The sequence below is a fragment of the Dermacentor albipictus genome, chromosome 5, assembly GCF_038994185.2.
Source record: "Dermacentor albipictus isolate Rhodes 1998 colony chromosome 5, USDA_Dalb.pri_finalv2, whole genome shotgun sequence".
Lineage (NCBI taxonomy): Eukaryota > Metazoa > Arthropoda > Arachnida > Ixodida > Ixodidae > Dermacentor > Dermacentor albipictus.
Genome location: NC_091825.1, coordinates 126,413,027 through 126,440,102, shown reverse-complemented (window position 1 = coordinate 126,440,102; position 27,076 = coordinate 126,413,027). Strand labels below are relative to the sequence as shown.

The window sequence follows — 27,076 nt, the reverse complement described above, 5'->3', positions numbered from 1 at the left end:
TAAATGCCTGGCGTAGGAACTTGTAGGCAACATTACGTAATCGTGTAATTACGAAAAAGTGTACTTGAAATATATGATTTACATTTTTCATTCTATACTCTGGCCTACAAGTTGCAGTCAAATTTCATGTTTTCTAAATTTTCTCGAGCGTGTTATCTCACCTACGCACGTCATTTTGATTCGTTAGCAGTGACATGCAAGATATCAGTAAGACGGTACCTGGAAATTGTGGAGTATTGGCTGTGTTTTTTAATGGCTGTGTGATTTGTGTAACGGTGTTGCATGTCGGGGCCCGCATTTTATAACGTTGTAACGCCGAATGGCCGATACCACGGATAACGGCGGCGCAGTGGCATGCGAGTCGTAACCCACCTTACCGAAAAATCTCGGTATGGCACGTATGCAACAAATTCAATAATCTCATATGAATATTAAGAACGTTAAGAGACAGAAAGAGAGCGGTTTAGATCAGAGAGCAAACGGGTATAGACGATATTCTATTGACATCAAGAGAAAAAAATGGAGCTGGGCAGGCCATCTAATGTGGCGGTTAGATAACCATTGGACCATTAGGGTTACAGAATGGGTACCAAGAGAAGGGAAACGCAGTCGAGGACGGCAGAAGACAAGGCGGAGCGATGAAATTAGGAAATTCGCAGGCGCTAGTTGGAATCAGTTGGTGCAAAACAGGGGTAATGGAGATCGCAGGGAGAGGCCTTCGTTCTCCAGTGGACATAAAACATGATGATGATGATGATGATATGAATACGTATGTTTCATGTGTCATATGGGACATTTTGATAGGGGAATCAATGACGAAGAGTAAAAAGAATGAAAAATGAAATAGAAAAATATGGTCTCTGTCTGCAATTCTGAAAAAAGGGGAGATTAAGGTGCAGAATTTTGTCAAGCATTCTTAGCACTTCAACTTACATTCTGAACTATGCATCTTTTATGCGTCATTCCTTTTAATCGTAATAGTCAATCAGTGTAGGGTGTTTGTAGTGCATTGTTGGCCTTTCTTTTCATCACTAATGCTTTGCTCATGTAAGTTTTTTTTAGTTACTTTAATATCTCACAATTAGTGACTTTGTGTTTTATCGTCAGCGTCACGTTTATGCAGTACTGCTTAAACTAAGCATGGTTCTCAGCACAATCTCTTTGTGCAAGAGTGAACTAAGTTTGAAAGAAGAAAGATTGCACTTAACTAAACGCATTGCACAATATCTTTGCATTCTGCAAAAGTATACTTGCCATGGTAGCTGAGCACAACATTGGAGGCTCGATATCCAGTCACGGTGGCCGCGTTCTGATGGGAAAGGAAGGCAAAATGCTCGCATGTCATGCTTCGGATGCACATTAACACGTTCACTGCAGCAGTACATTTTGAAGTCTCAATGCCTAATGTGTCAGAACCCACTCGTGAAGTCACCAGGAAGTTGTGCTCCTTTGAAACTTCATCAAGGTGCAGACAGATAGCGCCATAATGTGTTAGACCAGAAACAACAATTCTTCTTTCTTTTCATTGATTTCTAGCAAAGGTGTCGCATTTGCACTACAGGAAAGCCTTGCATAGCCATGCAGCGGGAATAACTGCTGTGACCTACCGGTGGCTCACGACATAGTCAATGTGTTAAAGAAACCCTAGGTGGCTGTAATTAATCGGCATTTCTACTATCTACTATGGTGCCCTCATATCATTGTACAGCTCTGGGATCTTTGAGTAATACTGCATCACCATTTGCAGCACACTTCCCTCAACCCAACTCCTTAGGTGGATAATTAATCCCAAGATTTTTTTGTGTGTTTGTATGTGCAAGAGTTGAATAATTACGGCCCTTCATGCAGCAGCAGCGCTTTGGATAGCATATTGCCTTAGTGCAAAAGAACACTTATGTGTTAGCAAGTAAATTATATGGTGTGTGTGTACGCATGCAGGCCAAGCAGCGAGCATCCGTGCTGTGGCTGGTGTCCAAGGCACACCAGAACCGGGTGCCCCCCGAGCTGCGTGAGGTCTTCTATCGGGACCAGGCGGAACAGGACCGGCTGCGGCCGCAGCTTGTGCAGGCGCTGGCCAGTGGCGAGCTGTACTGCCTTGCGCTGGCCAACATCTATGCCGACCCCAACTATCACAGCCTCAGCCACCAGGGCGTCGTGCAGGCACTGCAGCGCAAGGGTGTTGAGGTTGAGCCACCTGCCGACCACACCCCCCTCACCGAGACTGTGCTTGCCCAGACTGCTCCGCTGCGCATGGTTTGTAGCTTGTTTCTAGAGTAACTGCTGTTGAGGGTACATCGTCAGCGTAGAGAGAAACACTGAATCAGTCCAAATTGATAATGTTTTCTTGAAAAATTATACTTTCATTGATCTCTCAGTAATAGGGTGATTATTAGAAAAGAAAATGAAGGCCAAAGTTTCAATTTGGAATTCATGCGGGAATTTCAAGGTGTCGACACTGCCTGTCTTATATTTTTGTGCCTTTCTGCCTTACCATACTTCTTGCAGTAAGAGCAGCTGTTTTGGTATTGTGGAAGAGTAACTTACTGATACAGCTCAAGTCATCTTTCTCTTTAATGTCCCTTTAAGGAAGAGTGAATCAAGGTCCGTATACCTCCTTGAAATAGTTGAAAACACTCGAATTTGGAAAAAGAAACTCAAGGGCTCTTAAAGGGGCCCTGAACCACCTCTCGGGCTTGGTGAAATAACATAGTCCGCGGGTAGCATATGCTGTTGTGAACATCTCAGCCAAGTTCTGCTGCCGTACGCGGTCCATGGAGCTCGCAAGCGGAGTGCGAAGTCATGTTTTTTTCAAACGCTCTCGTTTCGAAAACCCCATGCTCCTCGCTCATTTCTGTGTGCTTTATTTCGTCATAAAGCACACTCCAATATGCGGCTGCTATTGGTCGCTGCACTCGGCTACACCGCGGCCGCCGCGAGGTGTCACCACGAGTCCAGTGGCTAAGTGCACTGCAGCTCTCTGAGGACAGCCGCGTTTTGCTTATGGTTAGCATGGCATAGGCACCAAATCAGAAATTTGAACTGTGTGCCACGGTCATGTCTCCGCCGTAGCCTTCGCTGTGCAAGGCATTGGAGGAGGAAGGGGAGCACAGTTGAGGCCGTGTTTGATTGCCGATAACTCCGCTTCTGCTGAACGCTTTGGAGTTCTTTTTGTGGCAGAGTGCTTCTGAAATAGCCTATTTTCACTTCAAACGTCTTTCTCCACTTTGATAAAAAATGGTTCAGGGCCCCTTTAAAGTTCCTTGAAAATGAATGTGTTCCTTAAAAACTGAGGTTGGGGACAATTATTGAACATTCAAAGTAACAAACTCCGCATTACAGCTATACCATAGACTCTGTGTATCGGGAAATGACCATGGATATATATTTTTTTCATAGTGCCGCTAAGTGATAAAATGTGAAGTGTCCACAGCCATCAATGACAGGCATGTTTAAATTACCATTGCCATCATGGAACTAGACAAAGCCAGATCAAGGGACCAAGTCGTACCACTATTTTCGTTGTTTTGGCTAGTTTCGTACCGCAGCCAGCATGGCTCCAATTTCATGCCCTAAGCTCTAGAAATGGCTGGTGAAAAGTAAGTTTCAGCCATTTGTCTTTAATGTGACCAGTATCTTTGACTGAAGTCGGAGACTACTAACCATTATGCTAGAAGGACATCGTTACAATGGAAAAGGCAAGCTTGAAAAGGTACTTGAAGTGCTCAAAGCGCATGTCGTACTCAGCAACTACTTAGCTGCGAGAAATTGCAGGAAAAACAAACAAGATTTCATTATTTTCCAGTGTTTGTGTACAAGTATGATTTGTTTCCTCTCCTTGAAGTTCGGTCTTTGTCATCCTTGAAATCCTTGAATTGTCCTTGTGCATTGAGTGAAAGTTCTGCACGAACCTTCGCAAATAAGGTTGCTTCATGAGTACAGTTCGCATAACTAAGTGACAAAGGTGATCTACAAATGCTTTTTGACTAATACGTTTCATTTGAGTGAGCGCAGTTTATGAAAGAAACATTTGGGGCATGTTCTCAGTGCTTGTTCTCTTGCTGTACAGAGTGCCCACATGGCTGTCATCAATGGCATTATGGAATTGTACATCAAAGAAGTGCTCATACCCATCAAGGTCTTTGAAGTGGTCAGGTAAGTTCAATTGGCCGGATGCCGGACGTGTCCAGTTTCTCCTTGGCGCAAGACTTGTAATTTGCTTGCGAATTTTCAAGTTTAAGCATGGTATGGCTGTGTACAATGGGCTTTTGAGCTGTTAGGTATGACCAGCCAGCATATTCATTTTCTGTTAACTTCCTCCTGAGGCGTAAAAATATTGATTATTATTCTCACATGTATTATGAGTGACAAGAGTAATGGTACACTGAGGACCTTGATTTCTCTTATTATTTACAAGTGGATGAAGCTAACAGACAATGAAATCAAGGAAAGCATGGGAAAAAAATTGACTGTTCTTTCAATTGAAATTTTCAGATAAAATGAAAGGAGACATTAAAGTAAACAGATTGGCAGGCAGCTTGTGGCCGTTCGGAGCCATACCCACCTCTTCTGCATGACCCATGTGATGCTCCACTAATTGAGCTGTAGTGACATTTATCACCTCATCCACATTTTTTGTACTAAATTTAGTCCTGTGTTAGTCAGTGCCATTAATGGCCAAAATGGTGTTATGTTAAATAAATGGAATGTGTCACTAGGGTGACAGAAATTCCATCAGGTGGCTTATCAGTGTTTTTTTTATCTCATTTGCAGTGGCATGTTTACCTCTTGCAGAACATACATTGTCGCATTTCGATGGGGGCGAAATGCGGAAACACCCGTGTACTTAGATTTAGGTGCACATTAAAAAACCCCAGGTGGTCGAAATTTCCGGAGTCCTCCACTATGGCGTGCCTCGTAATCAGAAAGTGGTTTTGGCACGTAAAACCACATAATTTAATTTTTTTTTTTAGAACATACAACATGCTAATTGTCCCCCTCTAGTACTATCGCTGGGCAGTCGCTCTGTACAATCACTCTGATTTGAGTGGCACTGGGGCTTTACTACTCGGGTGCTTGTGTCGCATGTGGACATAGCTTCAGCTGACACTTGCAGCTTAGGATGCTAGCAAAGTGAAAGGGCCTGTCACCAGACTCCATCTGAAATTTTGCTTGTATACTGGAAGTTGTTAAGTGCCATCTAGGAAGTGTTTTACCACAACAAATTTTCAAACTAGTTCATTATTAGAGGAGACAAAACAAATTTAATTTGTGTCGCCGTTCTGCTAGGAGGTGAGCTTTACTGATAACATCAGTACTCTCTACCTTTGCCTCAACTAGTGCCTGCAAGCAACTTTTATTCTCTGCCTTCTCACATACAAGAGCCGAGAGACCACGTACCATTTATCTCATGAGCTTTGGATGCTTTCTTTTTCTGTTCTTGCTGCATGGTTTGATTCTTATACATACACAATCGTGAGTGTGCGATCGGTGCGCTGCACTTGTCTGTTTTCAGTGCCTAAGCCTAGTGAGGGGTCCTTTAACAGCAAAACACACTGTACACTGTAAGCAATGGCGAGGGGTCACTGTTCTTCCTGCAGACGGTTTTCAGCTGTCGGCTACCCGGAGGAAGTTCCCGTGGACGCAGAGGATGCAGCGCTGCTCTGGCTGAACAAGTGCTCAGTGAAGATGCGGCACCGCATCGAGGACGAGCTGGGGCCCGGGCAGCCGCCTGTTGGGGGCCCGCCTGTGCTGCAGGACCTGGCGGACCTGAATGACGGTTGTGCGCTGGCCGCGTTGCTCAGCTTCTACTGCCCGCAGCACCTGCCCTGGCACGACCTGTGCCTGCCGGGCGACAGCCTAGCCGACTCGCTTTACAACCTGCAGCTGAGCCAGCGCTTCTGTGATGCGCATTTGCCGCACGATGTGTTCTTCCTGACGGTGGAGGATGTGCTCTTTGTGCACCCTTCCATCCGTCAAAACCTTCTCGCCCTCCTTGCCGACCTCATGTTTGTGTTTGAGATCCGGCCGGCAAAGTGTGTGCGACGGCCGGGACTGCGGTACGATCCGCCCAGTGCTGAAAACTCTCTTCAGGGTAAGACTCCTCTCTTCTTTTTTTACATTGTTTTAGATGTGCTGCAATAGCGGTTGTGAGCTTCTTCCCTTGTTAGAAAAAGCGATGTAGTTGTTGCTGTTGGTAGTTGTCGTCATGTCATAAACAACCTCATCCCCAACCCCAATATGCTGAATGCAAGAGATTTGAGATGCAAGAGAAGTGTTTTTCACCTTTGTCTGTCCTCAACGAGCCACACACAGCTGCAGGACTAAACTTTGCTTGTATGAACAGCAATTAAACATAATGAAATCAAAGTGACCAGACTCATGTTTGGGCAATTAAGGCTGAAACTGTCACAGTCGGTGTGCTGCAGATTGCACTGTAGTGGCAAATGTCCTTTTGTTTGTTTCATTTGTGTGTGTGCATGTGCTTGCGTGTGCACACGTGCCCACATATAACATTGTGTAAAGCACTATCTCTCAATCTCGTGTGTCTTATGCTTAGATGGGCTGGGCACAAACTCAGTCGCAAAACTCTTCATCCTTTAGTAAAGCATTTTACATTGAATGCCATGTGTAGATGCGGGCACCGTTCCCAAGTCCAACATGTATATGTATTCTTCCCCCCCTGCAGTAATGCCTTTGCGCGCTGCAGGTATTTCGAATAAATTTTATGAACATATGAATTCATCCATGCTTGTCCTTGACATGCTTATGGGAGCAGCCTGGCTCTGAAAGTGAACTTGTTTTTATCATCACTTTTTGATCAATCTTGATGAAATTAGGTATACTTGTTTAGTTTCTCATGCTGATTCCAAATATTATTTAGTTTTTGTTAATTATTTCACAAGTTGATTAAAATAATTAAAAATCACATACTAATGTTTCCAGCCTCTATCATGAAAAAATGGAAAAATAAAATTTAATTTTGATGCATGCATCAATAGCCGGAAAAGTGAAAACAATAATGCCAACGAGACACAATCATGCGAGACACAATCGTCCAGATAAAGTAGCAACAGCACACGTCCGCTGGCTCAGTGACAGTGATGGATACCTTTCGGAGGGAAGAGCGCAACCTCAAGACGGGAAAGGTTTTATCTGCTGTTGCTATAGAAACTGGTGCTTCATGGGAAATCCGGAATGATGGAGTGACATGTGAAAGTAGGTCACCATGGTTAGGGGAGAGCATGGAGGAGAGGGCATCACCTCGTTGGAGCAGATACAGCGACGCAACACTGCATACAGACACTGTTCTCTGGTTGCTTGTGTTATCTACGCATTTCTTGTCTGCGCAGGCTCTCACCTGCGTTCGAACTGAAGTTGCGTCGTCCTGCCAATAGCTATCTGCTGTTGTCACCAAGCAGATGGACGCGCGCTGTTGCTATTTTATCCGGTCGATTGCATCGCACAAGCAAGCCGAGAAGTGTTCCCACCTAAAGAGTATATATCTTACACTGTAGTGCTGAAGAATTGTGTGTTGTGTGAAGAATTGTGTTGAAGAATTCAGTGAAGTGAAGAATTTTACGATTTTCTGTTTCCTAGGCCTGTTTATAGAGCAACTGTTTTATAAATCAGCATTTCACTGTGACAGCAGTGTGCATCGCTTGCCCAGCGAAATTAACTGTTTTCAGCTGTTTTGGGGATGGATTCTTCCATGTTATGTAAATGCTGATGAAACTCATTCTCGCAGTTCCGTATCAGGCGTAGCTTTTTAATTGTGAAGCATATAACGCGCCTCTAATCTACACAGTCACTTTCAGCAAATAGAATGTCTTGGGAATATTCATGCTTGAGAGGGAGGGCGAATTCTTCAATACACTAGCTTCTGCATTTGAACACTCCAGTGCCAGTATAATGCAAGAAATCCTTCAGCTCAGTTGTGTTCCCTTCTTATCATCCACCGGTCACGGCCAGGCTATCCCTGTTATAAAGTGAGTGTAGCACCGCTCGAACCACTGATGAAGCATGAAAAGGAATAGCATTGGAATAGAATTGATGCATTATCGCAGCCGAGGATTCAAATATTGGGTGCTTAGAAGGGCTGTTGAATGGAAGGTAGTATGTGAAATAGCACTGTTTGTTTGGCAGATCTTACATATTCAGAGGCCGCCCACAAGCAGTTGGTATTCATCAGAGTGGCATTTCGGCCGACTGCAAACTCTTGTATGTAGTGGAGCTTTGCAGGTCAAGGAGCAAGTCAGCCTGCAGCTCGAGAATGTCTGATTTGAAATTCAACACTAAACTTAGCACGTACCTTGCTAAAAATGCAGCAGTGGGGAATAAATTTGATTGCTGATCAGCTGTTATGACATGAAATAAGTGTTCATTGCATTTGTCAATATTGTGTTAATACTACCATTACCGACTTGCGGCTGATGAAAACAAAGCCCGCAAATATTCAAAGTAAACTTTTATTAATTGTGTTTAGCTTTTGCATCGTTGAAGGCTCACAGTTGTGAAAGAAGCATTACTGTGCTTTACTAAGATCTGCTAGTGTTTGTTACTCTTTCTTATGATAAACATTTGAACTGATTATCTCTCTAGGCAACAAACCACTTTATACATTTTATTTGAATATGGAAACTGTAAAGTTTTACGTTCTGAATGCAATGCTCTGGTAGTGGTTTGGAGTTCAAAAGGACACTTCTTTATTTCACATACTTGACATCAGCCAATTGAATACAACACTATTTTCGACGTTCACAATTCCCTTCAGATGTCCATTGATTGTGTCCATTGAAAATTTAATTTCGCCACATTTTCTACATCTTTAGAATCACAAGAAACGTACAGCTGCAAGACAGGTTAAACATTTTCAATTCTTCAGTGAGTTTTGTCAAGTTTACAAAATGTACACTCCATGCGACAACTCTCAACAGAAATGGCACATTTGGAAACATTCATTATTTCATGTATAGCATACTTGGAAATCACCTACTCAGCCACATGAAAAGTATGCCTGATGTAAAACACATAGAAAAACAGTGAAATAAGCGAACCCATTACATGACAACATACCGATGCCCAAAGCAACTCCAGTCCATCTACATTGTTGCTTCTTTTACTGAGATATTTGACAAATATTAGTAAAACTTGCAGCACAGATCCTATGAGAAGTGTTTCAAGATGTATGTGACTTGTTTGAAATACGAAATATTTTCATCAGTGCTTTTGCTTTTGATGCACTATCCTGGCATGCATAATTGTGCACACAGCGCCTGACACAATTTGGGGTTGGGAAGTTTAGTTTCCGAACTCTAATTTGTCAAGTACTTGTCGTAAAGGGGCAGTTGCGCATCATTCTTACATTGTGTTTCATGTCCGAAAGCACAATGTAACGTTTCCATGCCTTTGTTGTGTGCAGCGGCTCGGCATCGCGGGGAGTCCCTACGCAAGGCGCGTGCCCTGCAGAACTCATGTAGCCACATTCCAGATTTGTGCCCACCCGACGACCACAAGTAAGGGCCCCTCTTTCGCTGCCCCTCTCCCATCCACAATCTGTACAGTGTAAAGCCCATGTGTCTTATTTTGGAATGGTAATTTTGCAGGTTGTTCATATTTTATTTTTACTGATTGCCAAAAGCATAAAAAGTATGTATGATTGATTGTTTGTAGGCACACTTCTTGCTGTTACAGTCAACCTGCAATCATTCAAGTTCAAATGTGTACTTAATTGAAAATTTCTGTTCATTCAAAAATAAAAATTTTCATTGACCACCATATCGAAACCACTTACTGTAATATCCTGACTTTAGAAAAGCGGTGAGTTGAGCAAATTGGTTAAGGTTCATGATTAGCGGAAGCGCAGAGGACAAGGATGAAGAGCACAAACACTGTGCACAAACACTGTGCACAAACACTGTGCACAAACCTTGTGCAAACAACTGGAAGTTTATTGAAAAAGGAAAAATATACATTTCTTCTGGGGTGCTTTTACGCCACTTCTTGTTGATGTTTTGTTTGCAAATCACGTGATTTGTACTGCGTACATATGTATATATATTTTTACTTTTTCCATAAACTTTCCAGTTGCTCATTCAGCACCATGTTTGTAGTCTTGCTTCGTCCTTGTCCTTTGTGCTGCCTCTAATAATTGTATCACGACTCACCGCCCTCCATGCCAGCAAATATAATTTGTCAGAGAAAGGCAGTAAGCGATATCTTGGCATAATAGTAGCAGGAAATATTTGTAAGGTGAGTAAGAATCGTGGATACTTGCCAGAAGCCAACATGTAGATGCTTGCCAACAGTGTGCACTTACAACTTTCAGTTTGCAGTATGGTGTAGGCATGTACAGTTAACCATCTAACCACTCTTTATTTTTGCTTCCTCCATCAGCCAAACAAAGCACAATGGGGCCTGGCCAGAAGGAGTGCGAAGGCTGAGCCAGGGTGAGCACACTTCTGTTTTTCACTAGCCAATGGAATTCTTGGTGAAATACTTGCATTGACTGATAATTTGGACAGCTTCATGGCACCACAACTGGTCTATAGACTTAATCTGTAAAGACAACCAAAATTTGAACACCTCACAGTGCTTTGTGCACTCACGAGTTCAGTAATTCGGACTATGCTTGCATGACCACATGCTAATTCGGCCGCCTGTCGGAGCAGAAAGAGCAATATTGTTGCTTTGGTATCTTCTTTCTTGATGCATTGCAGGCATGGTCGCAGGCCATGTTGCTGGCGCCTCATCAAAACTGAAACTAGCGAAGCCTGGTCGATGTAGTATCCACAGCATGTTATGTCACTAGGCTTTGCAACCTGAAGCTTGTGAAACAGTCATGTGCAGTGTAATGGTGCTTTTGATGCATTGTGAACATGTTTTGAATTGCAGGTGCAAAGCCTAGCACTCGTGTTTCACGTTCTTCTGTCCGGGAGGATGAAGATTCGGATCAGCTGAGCTCGTCGCCTAGGTAACATTTTCACTGATGGCCTCACTGGCTGTACAAGTGTGCTAGGCTCATTCGCAAAATCGAAGAGCATGAAAACAACAAAGACACAGAGACAGACATCAAAAATCGCTGTGCTCTGTCTGTCTCTGTGTCTTGTTTTCACACTCTTGGTTTTAACAATGTAATACAACTAGCCCAAACATAGTAATGTCATTCTTAGCGAGCATTGATAAGAGGACGAAAGCAAGGATTGTGTCATCTGTTTCTTGAATTTTGGTTGTTGGAAAAGCTCCTTCCGATAAATTTTTCCCAACTGCCATGTGACCGTGCTGTGTATTCTGTCTTATAATCGAGGCCTGTGACTAACTGCGCAAAATTTGAGAGTTATTGAAAGACAAACAATTATGTGGCTGTTTATGGATGCATCATGTTTACTTGCATGAGAAACACACCGCCAAATTCTTTTTAATGGATGCAGCACCTCATCTTGATAGTACCCCAGCATGGCAGCCATGATTATGGAGGCCATGGTGGAGTATTAGAACTGTGAGCAATTGCTTCCGTGAGGGCATGTGCAAAGGCAACTTGCATTTCACTAAATAAAAAATGTGACAGCATGACTGGGCGCTTTCTTAGTGACACAATGACATCACTGAATGACACAGGCACCAGTAGCATTCTGGCCACATCTCTATAACGTTAAAGCAGGTGCAGTATTCTCCAGTCATCACTTTTGGGCATGCAATCACTTTTACAACCCTGAGCCCCTGGTGGATTGGCATTGCTAGTACTGTGTGACGATAGAGAGCTTGGCATAGTGTGACAAGTGTTGTCAGTGGTATATGTCAATGCATTCCGTGCTTAGTCGCATGAAAGCTCGAGAAAGTGATAGCAGGAGGATATGCCGCCTCGAGATGTCTGGGAAAACTCATTTTTTAAATTTCTTGATGCGACCATGCCTGCGTGACGAGCTAGAGCAATGGATACGCATTGTGTGCCACGTGAAGTGCACATTTGTCAACATTGGAGTGCCTGCATGTGCGTGCTTCCAATGTGACCACGGACTGCGTTGTTACACATAGTTCAATTTGCATCCCTCAGTTCATTTATTTTTAGACTGTGCCCTAGCTCTTGCCACGAGTGATTGTTGGCTTGACCTTTGCCTTTCTTACCTCCGCGCGTGCCATTCATGTTTATGGTGCCTGCTATATCTATCTTGTTTCTAATAACTCAAAATGTTCTTGTTGATGCATAAGAAAGAAAAAACAAGAGCAACCCAGAAAACCAAACCAAACAGTTAATGTTGGGGCCAAATGCTTGTAAAAGAACTCGGTAAACCTCATGCATGCACACATTTTTTTCACGCTCCCATGTTTTCCTGTGTAAGCAGCCTCTGTGATTTACATACTGATGTCGAATGCCATTTCTGATGCATACACATTGATTTTCTAAGGAGCAGCTGAATTGCGTGTCAGGTGTACCAGTTGTGAGCTAGTTCGTGCGTAGACATGTTGAAATTGGCTTTAAGGTCATTTTTTTCCTTTAACATTGCTTAGATATGCTGCTCGACTGTGGCCAGGCATTCACGGGAGGCTAATGTTTGAGCTTCTTGCAAGCTCTTATTGTATATACAAGATTCCCTCATTTTCAAGATGGCTAAGTGGAACCGTGCTTATTTTAGCTTCTGCTCTCCATATTATTCACCATTTTCTCTTACCAATACTCTTACAGGTTCGTTTTCTTTATAGTGAAGGCAGTGAGCTTCTTGGGATCATGTTCATGCAGCTTGTACTACACAATACACTACAAACAGTAATCGTGACTCTTTAACCGTGGCAGATGCTGTCAGTGAAGTAGTGGTAGACCACACACCAGACTCTGCAGTTGGGATGCAAGAGTTAAACCTTCATTTTTGTAAGCATGGCTCCTCAGGAAGCTGTACAGAATGGGCTGAAAAAGAAAGTACAATATTTTAAATGTTTATTTCGGTCCTGGCTTAATGTCCTTAGGGTAACGATGCAATGTTTAACATTGTGGTGCCTTGAGATTGTGTGTGCTTGCTAGCTACTGTGAACCTCCAGAGCACCCACCTCTTCTGCAGGTGTCGTTCGGATGAAGATGATGCCTTTCTGACTGGCCGGAGGCCAAGTTCCTCTCTGCGACGGCACTCAGTCGAAGCCATGGACCCTCTTCTGCCGGCACGCTTGCGGGAGCCCAAGGAGCGAAATAACTGTGATGTCGCAAAGTACCTGGAGCGCGGTGAAGACACCTCACTAGGCTCTTCACCTACGCCCCAGTCCCCCGCACGAAGCCTGCACGAAGCTATGCTCCGAGCGCGGGAAGCAGAGGAGCAGGGGTCTCCAGCACACAGGGCATCATCCATAAGCGGAAACCTGAGCCTTCGAAGGAGCACCTCTCGCTCGGAACTGGGATCTCCTCTTCACCGGAGTGGGTCACGCAGCACCCTCGTCGGCTCGGATCACGCTTCGCCTCTGCACAGGAGTGCCTCCAAGTCCGATGTTGGTTCACCATTGCGGAGGAACTCTTCCAGATCAGACCTGTTCCAGCCAACAACGCTGAGTCGCAGCACCTCGCAGACTGACATCTATGGAGGCTCTCCCATACGGAGGACGGGTCGGCTTGCAATGGAGACCGAAGCAAAGAAGCCTTCAACCTTGGAAACCTACTACGACCAGTTGGGGGGAGGTTTGCAGAAACAGGCGGGCTATCCACTTCGGCGAGAGTCATCCCTCTCGCACATGTACAATTTTTCTGGCGAAAAAGCAGCCCTGGAAATGACAGATCCATTTGAGACTGACATGTTTGCAGAGCACAGGGAACGAACGAAGAAGGCTGCTCAGGTTATGAGCTTTGCACAGCTGTCAAAGATGAAGGATACCACAGACTCCGGTAAGGCACCAGCTAGCATCAATATTGTCTACATGCAGCAGGACGGCTCTGGCAATCGGTTGCCACCAGAGAAGCGGAAGACGACGCCAACCGATGGTGTTAGTAAATCGTCATCATCAACAACCACATGGCAGCAGCAGGCTGCAGACAGTGAGGAAAACAGGACTGCAGAGGACAGTTCATCACCTCTGGCAGCACAGCTGAACAATGTGCGATTAAAGCTTGAAGAAAGGCGGCGTAAGATCGAACAAGAGAAGCGCCGCATGGAAGATCGTGTCAAGAAGCAGCGACAAAAGGTCAGCAAGGCAGCTTTCTTGCAAGCTGTTGCACGTGGTGACAGCAAAGTCTCTGAAGGCGCTAGCATCCATGAGTCATCTGGTGAAACACTGCTCGACGAGACTTCTGCCGACAGTGTTGACTCTGAGCATTCCCAGCAGAAGTGGCTGCATCAGAATGGCAGCCCACAACCCGTGCAGGAATCCCCTCAGAGTGATGATGTGGACCTTGAGGATAGCACCACGACCATTGAACAACTCAGCACAGAACTGACGGTTCTGCAGTCTGACATCTCGCGCATCACCAAACAGCAGCAGGCCATTCAGAATCTTCTGCACGGACCCCAGGCGGTGCCATTGCAGCCACAGCCTCAAGAGCAGTTCTTCCTGCATAGTGGCAATGATGGCGGCCAGCCTCAGAGCCTGCCCACATTTGCACATGCCAGTCCTCAACCTTACCTCACTGAAGTGGTGAGACCACCACTATTCCAGCAGCAGCAGCTGCAGCACCAGCAACACCAGCAGCAGCAGCAACTGCAGCAGCAGCAACACCAGCAGCAGCAGCAACTGCAGCAACAGCAATTGCAGCAACAGCAACTGCAGCAGCAGCAACTGCAGCAGCAACAACAGCAGCAGCAGTCCCATCAACGACGTCAGTGGGAATACCCAATGGCACCCATCCTTCCGCCGCAGCAGCCTAGAAGAGGGCAATGGGGCCCTCCTGTGGTCACACTTGCCGAGCAACCCATGCGCTGGGGGGCCCCAGCCCCTGCACTGGTGGACCCGGGTTATGTAGTCTATCCCTCAGGCCAAAATGAGTTTGCATACCAACCGCCTTTCTACCAGAATGGCACTGCTACCACCATGCAGCAAGTGGGCTATGCCAGTTTTACAATGCCATCGCAACAGCAACCGCAGCAGCCGGTGCAGCAGCAGCTGCCGCAACAGCCACAGCAGCAGCAACAGCAGCACCCACTGCCCCCACCATTCCAAGCACTTTGCACAGTCAGTACAGAGCAGGTGACTGCTGCCGCACCCACTCAGTTCGAATCTCAGCGCCCGTCACAGACGCCGCCACCGCCTGCTGTGGAAGAGCAGCTTTCAGACCGCCTTGAGAATCTGTCAATGGGCAGCTTAGCTTCGCAGCCCAGGAGTGTTGAATTTGGCAAGACGTACCGTGTTTCTAAAGGGCAGCAGCCAGCACGGAATCAGGCCAAACCATCTGACGACGGCAGTGAAGTGGGCTTCTTTATCAGCTTTGATGATCAGCAACCCAAAAAGCCAAAGCCCAAGCTTCGACCAAGAATTTCAAAGCCAGAGGAAAATGCTAGGCCAGAAGAGCTTGGCCTCAGCAATGGTACCCTCACAGCAGCATCTACAGAAAGCACAAAAGGTAAACGGATAATTTTTCTCGTCTCACCTCAGAAATGCAGCAGCATTATGATAGCCAATTGTGCCTTTATGAAATTTTGTGCAAGAATTACGCTAGGGAAATCTGGAAGTTCAGTCAGCAAGGGCATGGCAGGAACCTTCTTTTTTTTTTTTTCTCATTGCAGGCTCTGAGAACTCATCAAACAGCGCCCCATCAGAGAACCAAGGACCTCCCAGTGGGCCATTAGGGGTTGGTTTTGTCATAGGAGCTGACTTGGTGAATCCTGACCCGGTGAGTGGCAGCATAGTTCTATGTTCTTTGTAAGTCTAGGAGTAAGGAAAAGTGCAGGCATTGGCAGATGGTAAAATGCTTTTGAGTAGGATTTGTTGTTGGCCTAGTTCATACAAGTTCATCTTGGTATAATCGGCACAAAACAAGATGACAAATAAGAGTCGGCGACAGGAAAAGTGCCACCAGTCCTTTCTTTGTGCAGAATGCCAGTAAATCTGAGTAAATGTAGGTAAGAAGTTTCTACTTAGCTTATTGACACGTTGTTTGTGCACGTTGGTGTCCCATGCAAGAAGCAATTGACGAACCTTTGCTTCCTCATTTTAGTTTGATTTATCACTAGACATAGAACAGTTATGCAGAAATTGTTCAGCCTGGGCAGCTTCAGTTACAGTGGTTAGTATGATCCCACCCACACGGATTTCTGCGTACACATACATGCACACATGTGCTGTGCGTGAACGCTTTCTCTCTCTCTGGTGCCATGTGTAGTGGTTATGAGTGCCACGAGGTACTCTCACACCATCACCACAGGTGGTGCCATGACCAGTGCATACACTGACAAAATAAAACCAGGTAATGAGAATGACAAGCATAGGTGATTTACCATAGGTGACAAAAGGAACACTAGTCCTCATACTCTGTTTTAGTAGTTCCATGCTGCAGAACCAAGGCTATGCGACTCGTAAGTGAGATGTAGTAAGGTGCAATGAGATGTAATGCCACAGTTAGGCACCTGTTAGACGACTAAATGGCCTTGACAAGTGGTCTTGTCGGCAGGTGTTTTCTGGGAAGCTTCCCTACAGAGCACAGGGGCACTTGCGAGATTTTGTTCATTCTTTAATAAAGTACTTATGGCGCAAACAGGGACAATTCATCAGGCTTGGTCAGTGACTGTGATTCTAATTTGCATTTAAGAACTACAAGCAACTTATTGATTAGACAGTCACTAAATTCATACTTATAGTCAGCGCTGCCATACCACTGCGGAGGACTCCTTCCTGGGTAGTGGTTTGTCCTTCGCATCAATGGCATCCGCAGGCTTTGCTTGTGTGGTATTGTTCCAAGGTGCTCTTTTACACAAAAGGAATGAATAAGTTGGCGTTGAACACGCTCGGATCAGTGCGGAAGGAGTGCAGTAAACGTGCACGAATTCTGGTTAAGAAAATTGATGCACTTATGAATGTCAGCGAGCGCGCCGTGTACAAGTGAATGTTACAAGAGGGATCAAGAGATGGCGCCACCATCCTGTGGGACACACTGGCGAAGCGCTCCTTCTGAACCCTCCGCTTCCACTGTCTCTGCAACCCTCCTTCTCCTCTGTATTTCAAAATATCTTGAAGACTCGCATCTTTTTGGTTTCTACCACTGCTACCACAACAGCTGATCTCGCTGTGCAGTTCCAGTCTTTGTAGATGCTGTTGCTGTCTCCTGCACTGCAGCACTTGCCGCTAGCAGACGACAGGGCACGGAAGGGCACCTTTAAGATGTGTTTGCCCCCCTTATTGGTTGAAGAAGCCTGTAGCTTCCACAGTGCTGCATGGAACTACTGAAAAGAGTATCGAAAAGTGTGAGAAAGCAGTCTTGTGTAGCCAATGCTAGTGGACACACACACACAAAGGTATCATAAAGGGACACCAATGAGAGGTTACAAAGGTTTCTAGCATTTAACAGCATTATGAGGAGAAATGTAGGCACCCTTCATTGATGCATGACAACCATTGCCTTTGAGAACGCGAGTTCTAACCCTCTTCATGTGATATTGCCACCTATGACATCATGTTGAAATTTTGAGATATGGTGCAAAAGCGCACTTCAGTCTGAGGAAGATCACACACACATAAGGCGTCTTGCCTCAAGTGCCTCTGGTGTTTAATATCCGAGAATATGCTTGAGTGTATCTGTCAGAGTCTTTACAGAAATGTCTTGATGTACATATGTAAGGAATCGTCATTATTTTTGTGTGACACTTCTAACAAATTTTCCAAATTGCAGCAGTGGCCAAACACCTCTCAATTTCGAGGTAATGAAACTTGTACTTTGTTTTGCATGTTGTGCAGGAGGCGGAGAATGAGATGCAGCGGCGCAAGGAGATGATGATGCTGGTCTCACTGCGGAGGAGAGAAGAACAGGAGGCAGCCAGGCTTGCCAAAGAGCAACGAAATGCTGTCAAGCGAATGCAAGAGCAGTCAGTGTCATTTTTCTTTTTCCTAATGTTTCTCAGGTTTAGTTAAATATGTATTCATTGCCTTATTTGTTTGGTATAAAGTAAGTATTCCTAAAGGGATACTGCAGCACTCATTGAATTTTAAAGAATAATCCCACCTAGTTGTTAGACTATGCTCTCGTGAACACCTGAGCCATATATTAATCCTGTACTCACAGAGCGTGGTGCACATTCCTGCTAAAGGAACCGCCTGGCATTTAATTCAACTTGTTTAAATCCCTGCCATTTTCTGCGCTTTTATGTTTTGCATCAGTAAACATAATGGCTATAGACTGAATTTTAGGGGTGTGCGAATATGCTTGAACATCACCGAATCAAATACAATAGTGAGTGTTCAAATAATTCAATTTGCAACTAAAATATCAATAAATTCGCTGTAGAGAACCGTGCAATGCTACATGTCGTGTGTGCTGCGAACCCCCCTCATGCTTGATGCCTCTCAAGTGAGCATTTCACTTTGTTTTCGGTGCAAATGGGGCATCAAGCGCACTGCAAACAGGCTGCCCTGACTGAGGACGTAGCGAACTTTGTCACTGCGAGGTCTCCCCAACGTCGACAGAATGTGGAGATCGCACACACAGCGCCCGAATGCTGCAATTTGCAGAACTGTGACATGTCGACCAGGTCTGCCCCTGTCCGTACAAGGTTCATCTGTGTCAACAGGGCCTAAAAAAATCGTAGCGCCACATGGACTGAGGGAATGGCAACAAAAGCAGCGCTTATTTCGTAATGTGCGAAAGCATGTGCCAAAATCAGGCCGATTAGCTGCCAATAGGGATGCAGATCATGTCAAATATGTGGTGACGAACTTAATTCACGCTACTTCAAGAGCTGTCAACGTAACCCACACAGATGTTTTCGGGACCGAACACTGATGAGCCACCAGTATGGCCGTGCTATATTCAGACGAGATTATATGAATATATGGGACACAGGTTTGATTCCGCCGAACACAAGAGAAATTTTAAAGGATTTTTTTGCCATTGAAAAACGGCACGTACGGCTCACACCCACAGGCACATACCCAGCGACTCAAGTTGTCATCAAAGAGGTTCATTGAATAGTTGCACATACCCAGTTGGTCATACGCAGTGACCGAAGTTGGTGTAACAGTCGGTTTCAAACCCGCTTTCCTCAGCACGGTAGCCCGATGTTCTAGCCATTTGACCATGGACTGTACTGTAATACAGTAAAACCTCGTTAAACCGTACCCGCTTAAACAGTTGTTTCATTTTAAAAGTAGTAAAGTCGGATGCCCGACTCAGCGGCCATTGAACATAATGTGTGTTGTATCCGCATAAACCATACCAGCTTATTGCATGCGTATCGGTTAACATGTAGTGTTTCCACTTTTCGTCACGTAATCATGGCGGTACGTCGACCCGGCATAACAAAGAGCCTCAGAGATCAAAATGGCCTCCAAGCGCAAATGCAGAGGACACTTGGAAAGGTGGGGCCACATCAACATCAGTGTCATTTCGGCGCCGTGCTAGAGTCAGAGCGTTGTGGCCTGTGTTGTAGTGTTGTGCAAGCTAGGACAAAAGCCGGGTGCTCAGTATAGAAGGAAAATTGAACATCGTTTGTGCTGCCGAACGTGGCACGAAGAAGTCGATGCTGGCACGCGAGAGGGAGGTACTGTTGTCCACGGTGTGTGTGGCATTTGGAATGGCCAGCAATGCCGCTGCGACTGTGAAAATACGTCGGTTAATAGGTTCGACTGTTCGAGGTTTCACTTTTTGCCATAATTGCCTCCGTTACCGCTGAAGTTTCTCCTAACGACAGTGATAAGGACGGCACAGAAAGAGACAGCACAGGTGATTCAGGCCCTACAGTGGCAGCCTCATGCGGGTGTTTGCCGAGAAGAGGGGGCTGGCGGAGAAGCTGGCTCATAGCTTGAACGAGTTTGAGGCTGCCGCCGTCGCTACTAGCCCGCCGCTACACCAAACGAAAATAACATACTTTTGCTGCGCGAAGTGAATAGATACTGCATGTTTTCTGCCCTTTCATCACACTTTCTTGTAGTTCCTTTTATGACAGGTAAGTGGACAATCTCGCGCTATTTTGGTTAAGCAGTACTACTGTTTAGTACATACTTTTTCCAAGCTCCAGCCAATTACGGCTTAACGAGGTTTCATTGTACAAAGGAATTCAAGTTGGTGGAAATACTTTTAGAGACTCATCCAGACAGCCAGATAGTCCCCTAAAAATGTTTGAAGTACTCTAAGAATGCTTATTGCATTCTTGAGGAGAAATAGCCTGCTATCTTTTTTTTTTTATAGCAGGCTATTTCTCCTCCCGGCCTTCTGATATCATGTCTGCAAGATTTTTACAAATTTTTACGTTAACGGGTTGGCAGGTATGAGAATGAATTAGCATTTTTAGCTGGGATGGTTCCAGAAGCAACATGTGAAATTCCCAACTGCATGCAGACTGCGACGCGAGGAACAGGCACGGAAGCGAGAGGAAGACCGTCAGCGACGACAGATGATCCTTGAGCAGTATCGACAGCGCAAAGCCCAGGAAGAGGCTGAGAAGGATGCTGCAGTCCATGGGGGCAGCAACATGAGCTTGCGTGGCGGCGAAGGCGGTGCTACGCTAACACGCAGCAGTGCCAAGCCGCGGTCGTCTTCACGGCCCCGGCCAAAGTCGATGCACCTCGGGCCATGCTCGTTGCAGCGCGGCTCTCATACCAGTCTTGACGGTAAGACACACATGTGCATGAAGTTCCTGCTTCGCTGCAATTAGGTTGCGCCGCAGTTGAATGTTATGTGTTTTATCTAATAAACCTTAGTTGAGGTCTCTTTGCTGCGGCATTATATATTAGCTTTATTGCTTTGTAGCCTTTGGCATTAAGAGCCATTGTCATGCACAGGAATGCACTTATTGCAAATGACTATTAAATTATTCTTGCCAGCAACCGCGTTTGCTGCTGCACCACAATGCCCTATTGCTACATTGGTACTTGAGTATGTCGTTGTGCTGTTATTAGGATCGTTTGATGGACCTGGATTTGCGGTAAGCATTTGCAGAAATGTGTGCATTTAGATTCGAAATGCTTTTTTTTTTTTACTGGGCTGCCATTAACATTTCATTGTATATTATAGTTTGGTTGTTCACCATGTGTTATATTTTCCTTCGCCGTCGTGTCCTAAATGCCCAGAATAAACAGCCTACTGATGAAGTTTTTCGTCTCTTGCTCCCATATTTTCTTTTATTCTTTTTCTTTCTCTCTCTCTTTTCTTGTTTGCTTCTTTGTTTGTCAAGAGCTTTAACTTGAAGACTGAAGCATGACTGATCTGGTTCCGTGCAGAGTGCGGAAGGCAGCGTGCTGCTAGCCCACCACCCTCGGGAACCGAGTGGCGCGCTTCGGCCAGCGATGGGGCATCAGACACAGCCTCGACCCACTCGCTCATGCTGTTGCCCTCATCAAGTGAATACGTGGGGCCCAAGCTGTTCGTCAAGCCTACAGCAAAGTCCAATCGCAGCATCATCATCAATGCCATTAACACCGTTCTAGCAGGAGCTGTCAACTCTGAAACCAAGAGGAAAGTTTTGGAGGTGTGCGACCACTTCTTGCTTTCCTCAGGAACAGTGCTACAAGTTTGGGTTCACCTGTCATGCACAGTGCACAACTGTTAACGTACCACACATTTCTGCGTGGTAGGCTAGTTCAGGCTACTTTGGTTCTTCTGGTGCCTTCAACTAGACAATAAGAGTGCCTGTTTATAGAATTTTTATTCAGAAATAACAGAGAAGTATGTTGTTTTTGTAGATTTTCCATTTGGCATCCTTATAAGCAAAATCGCATGTGATAGATCTTTCGGCAGACTTGGAATGATGCCTTTTCAGTCAGCTTTCGGAGGACTCGCAAAATTATTTAGTGCATTCTAGTGGATTTTGGCAGTTGTCCTAGGGGACGTTTTTCAAGTAGAAATGGCAGCACTTGGATTTCCAGTGCTTGTGTTTGACTATGCATACTCACTGACGAAATTCTTCTCCATTTTATTTTGTAAGGCATTTTATTTCTTAAAGCACAGAGCATTATTTAAAATGGGTGACTATAGTAACGTACATTCACAGACAAATGATACTCAAAACTCTATTTACAATAATAATAAAGAAGATTGCAAAGCGGAACACTCTTCGCAAGTAATATAGCTCAAGAGCATGATCTTGTGCTGCTGCTTGTGGCATAACTCTCATGCTAAGCGTACAAGCTGAAGTTCTGTTAATAATGCACATATTGACAAAAGCATTAATGAAGTAACGCATTCTAGTTAATGCTAACTTCTCATTCCAATCTTCCATGACTGCACATACTTCAGGCGGCACTTTCTACGCTTGGCTAAAAATTTAGAAACATAAAGCTACCGTATTTACTCGCGTAATTCTCGCACTTGCGTAATGCTCGCACCCCTCGCATTGCCCATCAAAAATATTTTTTTTCCTCTAGTAATCATCGCACCCCCAGAAATTGCAGCAGTGGATGTTGTCTGCTTGTTCCAGCGACTGATGATGATATCATATGACAGTGGAGCGCCATCCCTGAAAGCGTGTGAGGGGAGCCAACGATCGCGGCTCAATCTGGTGTGCACAAGCCGACAGGGAACACACCGTCTTCCATCACGCAAAAGGCCGTGGGGGGATGAGAGGATGGGAGAAAAAGAGGGTGGATGATGTTGCTCTCCAACAGCAACTGCGTGTTTCGCGACTGTGCACATGGGGAACCGACAATCGCAGCTCAGTCTCATGCGCGCAGGGAGGGAAGTGGTGGGAGGGGGGCCTGCATTATAATCCGGCTCCAACTGCGTACTTTTCACAGTCACACGTGCCTATTTTGAAAGCCATCTGCAGGCAGCTCATACCTTTGTGCGTGCAGTGTTCTCATCGGTCAGTTGGCATTGAAGCGATAGACAGCATGAAGGTCAGTTCGCTCGCTGCCGCGCTTCCTCGTGCCAGCATTTTGACAGCGAGCGTCCGCGATCATTGAGTGTGATGTGTTCATGTTTGCTTGTGCGTGCTGATACCAGGCTTGTTGATTTAGTTACTAAGCAAATATTTCCAAGTCTGTACGGCTGATAAGGCTACTTTCCTTACTTGGTACGGCTGTCTACTAATTTTTTATCAGAATCAATGCTTTGCCTTTCGGGCGAAACTGTGTCTTTTGTTTTAGACCTTTGTACGTTCTCGAGGTAAAATTTCCCCGCGTAATTATCGCACCCTGAAACTTTGCATCGATTTTCCACAGAAAAAGAAGTGCGAGGATTGTGCGAGTGCTTTATGTTTCCGAGTTTTTTCGCTGTGGTCATTTCGGCAGTGGTCACTTGACACTTTATTTCTGTGTTGCCTGCAGGAGATAAACATCTCTGAGAGCAAGCACTTTCTGATCCTGTTTCGAGACTCTGGCTGCCAGTTTCGCGGCCTCTACTCGTATTACCCCGAGCGAGAGGAAGTGCTGCGGCTTCATGGCACCGGACCGCGCAGTGTTCTGCCATCCATGATGGACATGTTCTTCAAGTAAGCATTGGGGATGCATGCATTTGAGACCTCTTGTACCCATTGCCAGTTTTCTTCAAAGAGCTGTGCCACATTGCTGCACTGCAGAATCTCCCCATTACTAGGGGACAGTAAATAGTTGGCATAAAAGTAGATACGACATTAGGAGAAACCCGCGTGTAGGAACAGTGCTTTAGAACAGAGCAAGAGGAGATGTTACAACCAGTGCTGTTTCTTCACCCAAGTATGCATCAAGTGGCTGAAGTTAGCACTTTGTTGACATTAGGGAGCCTGAAAAAAAAAAGTTTGAGAGAATTCACAGTGTTGCATTTATTATTGTTGATGTTCTAACAAACGCTCCCAGAAACCATCGACATTATGCCTGGCTGGATATAATAAGTTGTGGCCATCCCTGCCTCCTCTTCGGGCCACCTCCACAGATTGGTGACCTAGATGTGATTTGAACACCCAGCTTTATAATCGTGCCTAGGCCTCCAATCCGTAGAGGCGGCCCAACGAGCAAGCTACCATGGCCACAATTTTATCTAACTGGCCCAGCCATGGTATCGATGGTTCCCGAGAGCAGTTGGCTGATGCAGCTGTTTAGGCTGGGTGTGCTAGCATGTTCTAATCTTGTGCCAGTCTTGCATGGTGCTCATGATCATCAGCCACAGCCCACGGCACAGCGAATATTGCGCCACCACAGCGCCATTGGGCCGATATTGGAGAAACATTAATGAACAATTTTTGTTCTACTCAGGTACTAAAGATTTCTCGCCAGTAGGCCACGAATGTGACATCGCATTTTCCAAGCCATGTTTTATGAGTAACTAAGATGACAAGCAGCGAGAGAACGCATACACAAGAACTAGGGGTACACGGCATGGATGCTGGAATGATTTTCCTTGTTTGGTGGGGCTAGCTGTTTTTGAGTGGCCACTTGGATTGACTGATTTGTTTCTTCTCATTTCAGATACAACTCTGGCGCCAAGAGCTTCACTCAGATTCACACGAAGCACCTAACAGTCACCATAGATGCCTTTACCATCCACAATCATCTGTGGACTGTGAAGAAGACCTGTGTGCCTCAACGCAGGGACTTGTGACGACCACACGTCTAAATCCCCTTCCAGTGCATTTGTTTCTCGAGGATAGACTGCTGTGCTGGGGCTATAACCAGGCTAACCAATGTGTGCCGAGGAGGCACGGCAGTTCTCCACACACCGGTCACATATTGCCGCTGGCTTTTTTCTTCTCCACGGCTGCGACCTGAGGTTTGCGGGCCAAACCTCATCAGGAAGTGGTGGGGACTGTTTCACCCGCATTTTTTAAAGTCTTTCTTCCTGGGGATTTGCGAGCACTAACTTGTTTTGCTTGAGATTGTACTTTGTATATAGTGGGCGTCGTTATAGCGGGCGTCGTTACTGAGCGCGTAGTTGAAGGAGAGAGCCCAGCTGGAGAGACACAGTTGTCGCAGTTTCTCGTTGCCCTGTTTGTGCGGGCGGGTGACCCTATGCTCTTTCGGCCGACTAATGATGACTGGAGTCCTTGGGCAAATTGTGTGATATGGCTTGCCAAATGTAATATAGTCAAAGCCAACAGTTGCGCATGTTCCTCGAAAAAAAAAAGGCCATGCGGGTGCCGGTTTCTCGCTTCATTTACCTCCGATGATGTCCTCGTTTTTCTTTTTAGGCTTTTAAATGTTACTACAAATATAGATACGCTGACACAAACACAATCTGCACGCACGAGTTGCTCTAATGGCAAATGCAGCGCTGATTACTTTTTTTTTTTTTTTGCTGTAATACATGAATTGTTCGCGAACAATAAATGCAGCTTTCCCTTTTTCGTGTGTTGTCGTGTATTTCTTGTAATTGTTAGGTTAAGTGTGTGCAACTTCAGGTGGGCCTTCATACCTAACTATAAATATGTAATAAGGTGTAATACTTTACCGACGTGCTTAAGCCATTATGGTCGAGTGTGACCAAATTTTTAAAATGCACGATGCATTTCAGCCAATATAGCACTTAAAGGGGCCCTGAACCACCCCTCTGGTTTGGCGAAATATAATAGTCCGCAGGTAAGATACGCTGCTGTGAACATCTCGGCTAAGTTTTGCTGTCGTACGCGGTGTGTCGAGCTCAAGTGGATTGCGAAGTGACATTTCTCTCAAACGGTCCCTTTTCAACAGAAAGTGCTGTCCTCACTCTCTTCTATATGCACTATATTGTCATCGGACGCACCATTTAGTCATTCCCTTAGGTGGCTGCTATTGGCCGATAGCTGACACCAAGCTGCGGTCGGCTACATGGCATAGAGACTGTGGCCGCTGTGAGGTGCTGCCACGAGTCCACTGACCAAGCGCACTGTGGTTCACTGAGGACAACCGCGTTCAGCTTAACGTTTTAGCATAGGCACCAAACGCGGAAGTCGTGGCGTCTACGTTAACAACCAAAATGAAATTTGAACTGCACGCCACGGTGGCATTTAGGAAGCGGAGCATTGTGGGTACGCCCCACTGCGCCGTAGCCTTTGCAGTGCAAGGCATTGAAGAAGGAAAGGGAGCACAGTGGAGGCCATGCTTGATTGCCAATAACTCCGCTTCTGCTGAACGCATTGTAGTACTTTTTGCGGCAAAGTATTTCTGAAGTAGCCTATATTCACTTCAAATTCCTTTCTCCACTTCGATCAAAAGTGGTGGAGGGCCCCTTTAAAGAAATGTGTGCCACATCTGCTGAAATTGTGGCGTTTAAAGAATCTTGAATTATTTTACGCAATTTATGGCAGGATATGTCTACCTTTGGGTGGTATTTTTTTGATAGTGCTGAGAAAATATCAACCAATTCTTAAAGTGTTAATATACACATGAATATGTTTAGTTTGGTGATGTGGCCAGTATATTTTCGGGGATGAGGATTTGGCCACGTTACTAGGCATCCTGTGTCCAAGTACTATTATCTACTTGTTCGTGGACAGGATGGTATAGTGCACCAAATACAATGTTGTGGTACGCAAGAATAATGCATATGCACATGCAAAGCTCCAAGGAATTTGCTTTGTGTGCATTCGGTAGGAATTTTATGGTATCAATACTTTTGAAGGCTCAGAAGGGAAAATAAAGAAGATGCAACAGAGATTTGACCATTGATTATTGGCCAGTCCTTCCGAGTGGCTAAGTGCCCTTGCTTTATCATTATCAGCCGTCTGATTAAAATAAAAGTTTTAGCATAGCAGACCATATTGTCTGGTACAGTGATGTGTGCCCATGTAGGACCACCTACGTGAGCTTGTATTGCAGAAACAGATCAGTTGCACTGTACCGTGCATTCTAGCAGGACAGCAATGTGCTGTCTGCACAGGTCACGAATAAGCTTTGGTGAGCTGTAGTTGCAGAGACAAGACTGCATGGGCGTGCATTGTGTTCATAGGCCACTTTGTTAGACTGCTTTGCTCCCTTGGTGACAAGTGCTCGTAGGAGACTGCGTTCTCACTAAGTTCAGTTGGCTGCTGGATGAGCTCGCTTCATATTGAGGTGTGAAGTTAAGGGAGGATCATTTTTT

The 27,076-nt window shown here is 45.4% G+C and overlaps 1 protein-coding gene across 3 annotated transcripts in view; it reads left to right on the top strand.

The window, feature by feature from the left end:
* LOC135913947 (patronin-like) overlaps positions 1 to 25,364 on the top strand; it is a 58,227-nt gene extending 32,863 nt beyond the window's left edge. For all 3 annotated transcript variants that reach the window (XM_065446646.2, XM_070538864.1, XM_065446647.2), the window contains exons 2-14: positions 1,939 to 2,253; positions 4,067 to 4,152; positions 5,598 to 6,091; positions 9,419 to 9,512; positions 10,393 to 10,445; positions 10,891 to 10,969; positions 13,050 to 15,526; positions 15,690 to 15,796; positions 17,854 to 17,981; positions 20,450 to 20,721; positions 21,331 to 21,578; positions 23,374 to 23,537; positions 24,490 to 25,364. In XM_065446646.2, the coding sequence (XP_065302718.1) occupies positions 1,939 to 2,253; positions 4,067 to 4,152; positions 5,598 to 6,091; positions 9,419 to 9,512; positions 10,393 to 10,445; positions 10,891 to 10,969; positions 13,050 to 15,526; positions 15,690 to 15,796; positions 17,854 to 17,981; positions 20,450 to 20,721; positions 21,331 to 21,578; positions 23,374 to 23,537; positions 24,490 to 24,622 (4,650 nt within the window). In that variant the 3' untranslated portion in view covers positions 24,623 to 25,364. The remainder of the gene's footprint in view (positions 1 to 1,938; positions 2,254 to 4,066; positions 4,153 to 5,597; positions 6,092 to 9,418; positions 9,513 to 10,392; positions 10,446 to 10,890; positions 10,970 to 13,049; positions 15,527 to 15,689; positions 15,797 to 17,853; positions 17,982 to 20,449; positions 20,722 to 21,330; positions 21,579 to 23,373; positions 23,538 to 24,489) is intronic.
* Positions 25,365 to 27,076: the final 1,712 nt, after the last annotated feature.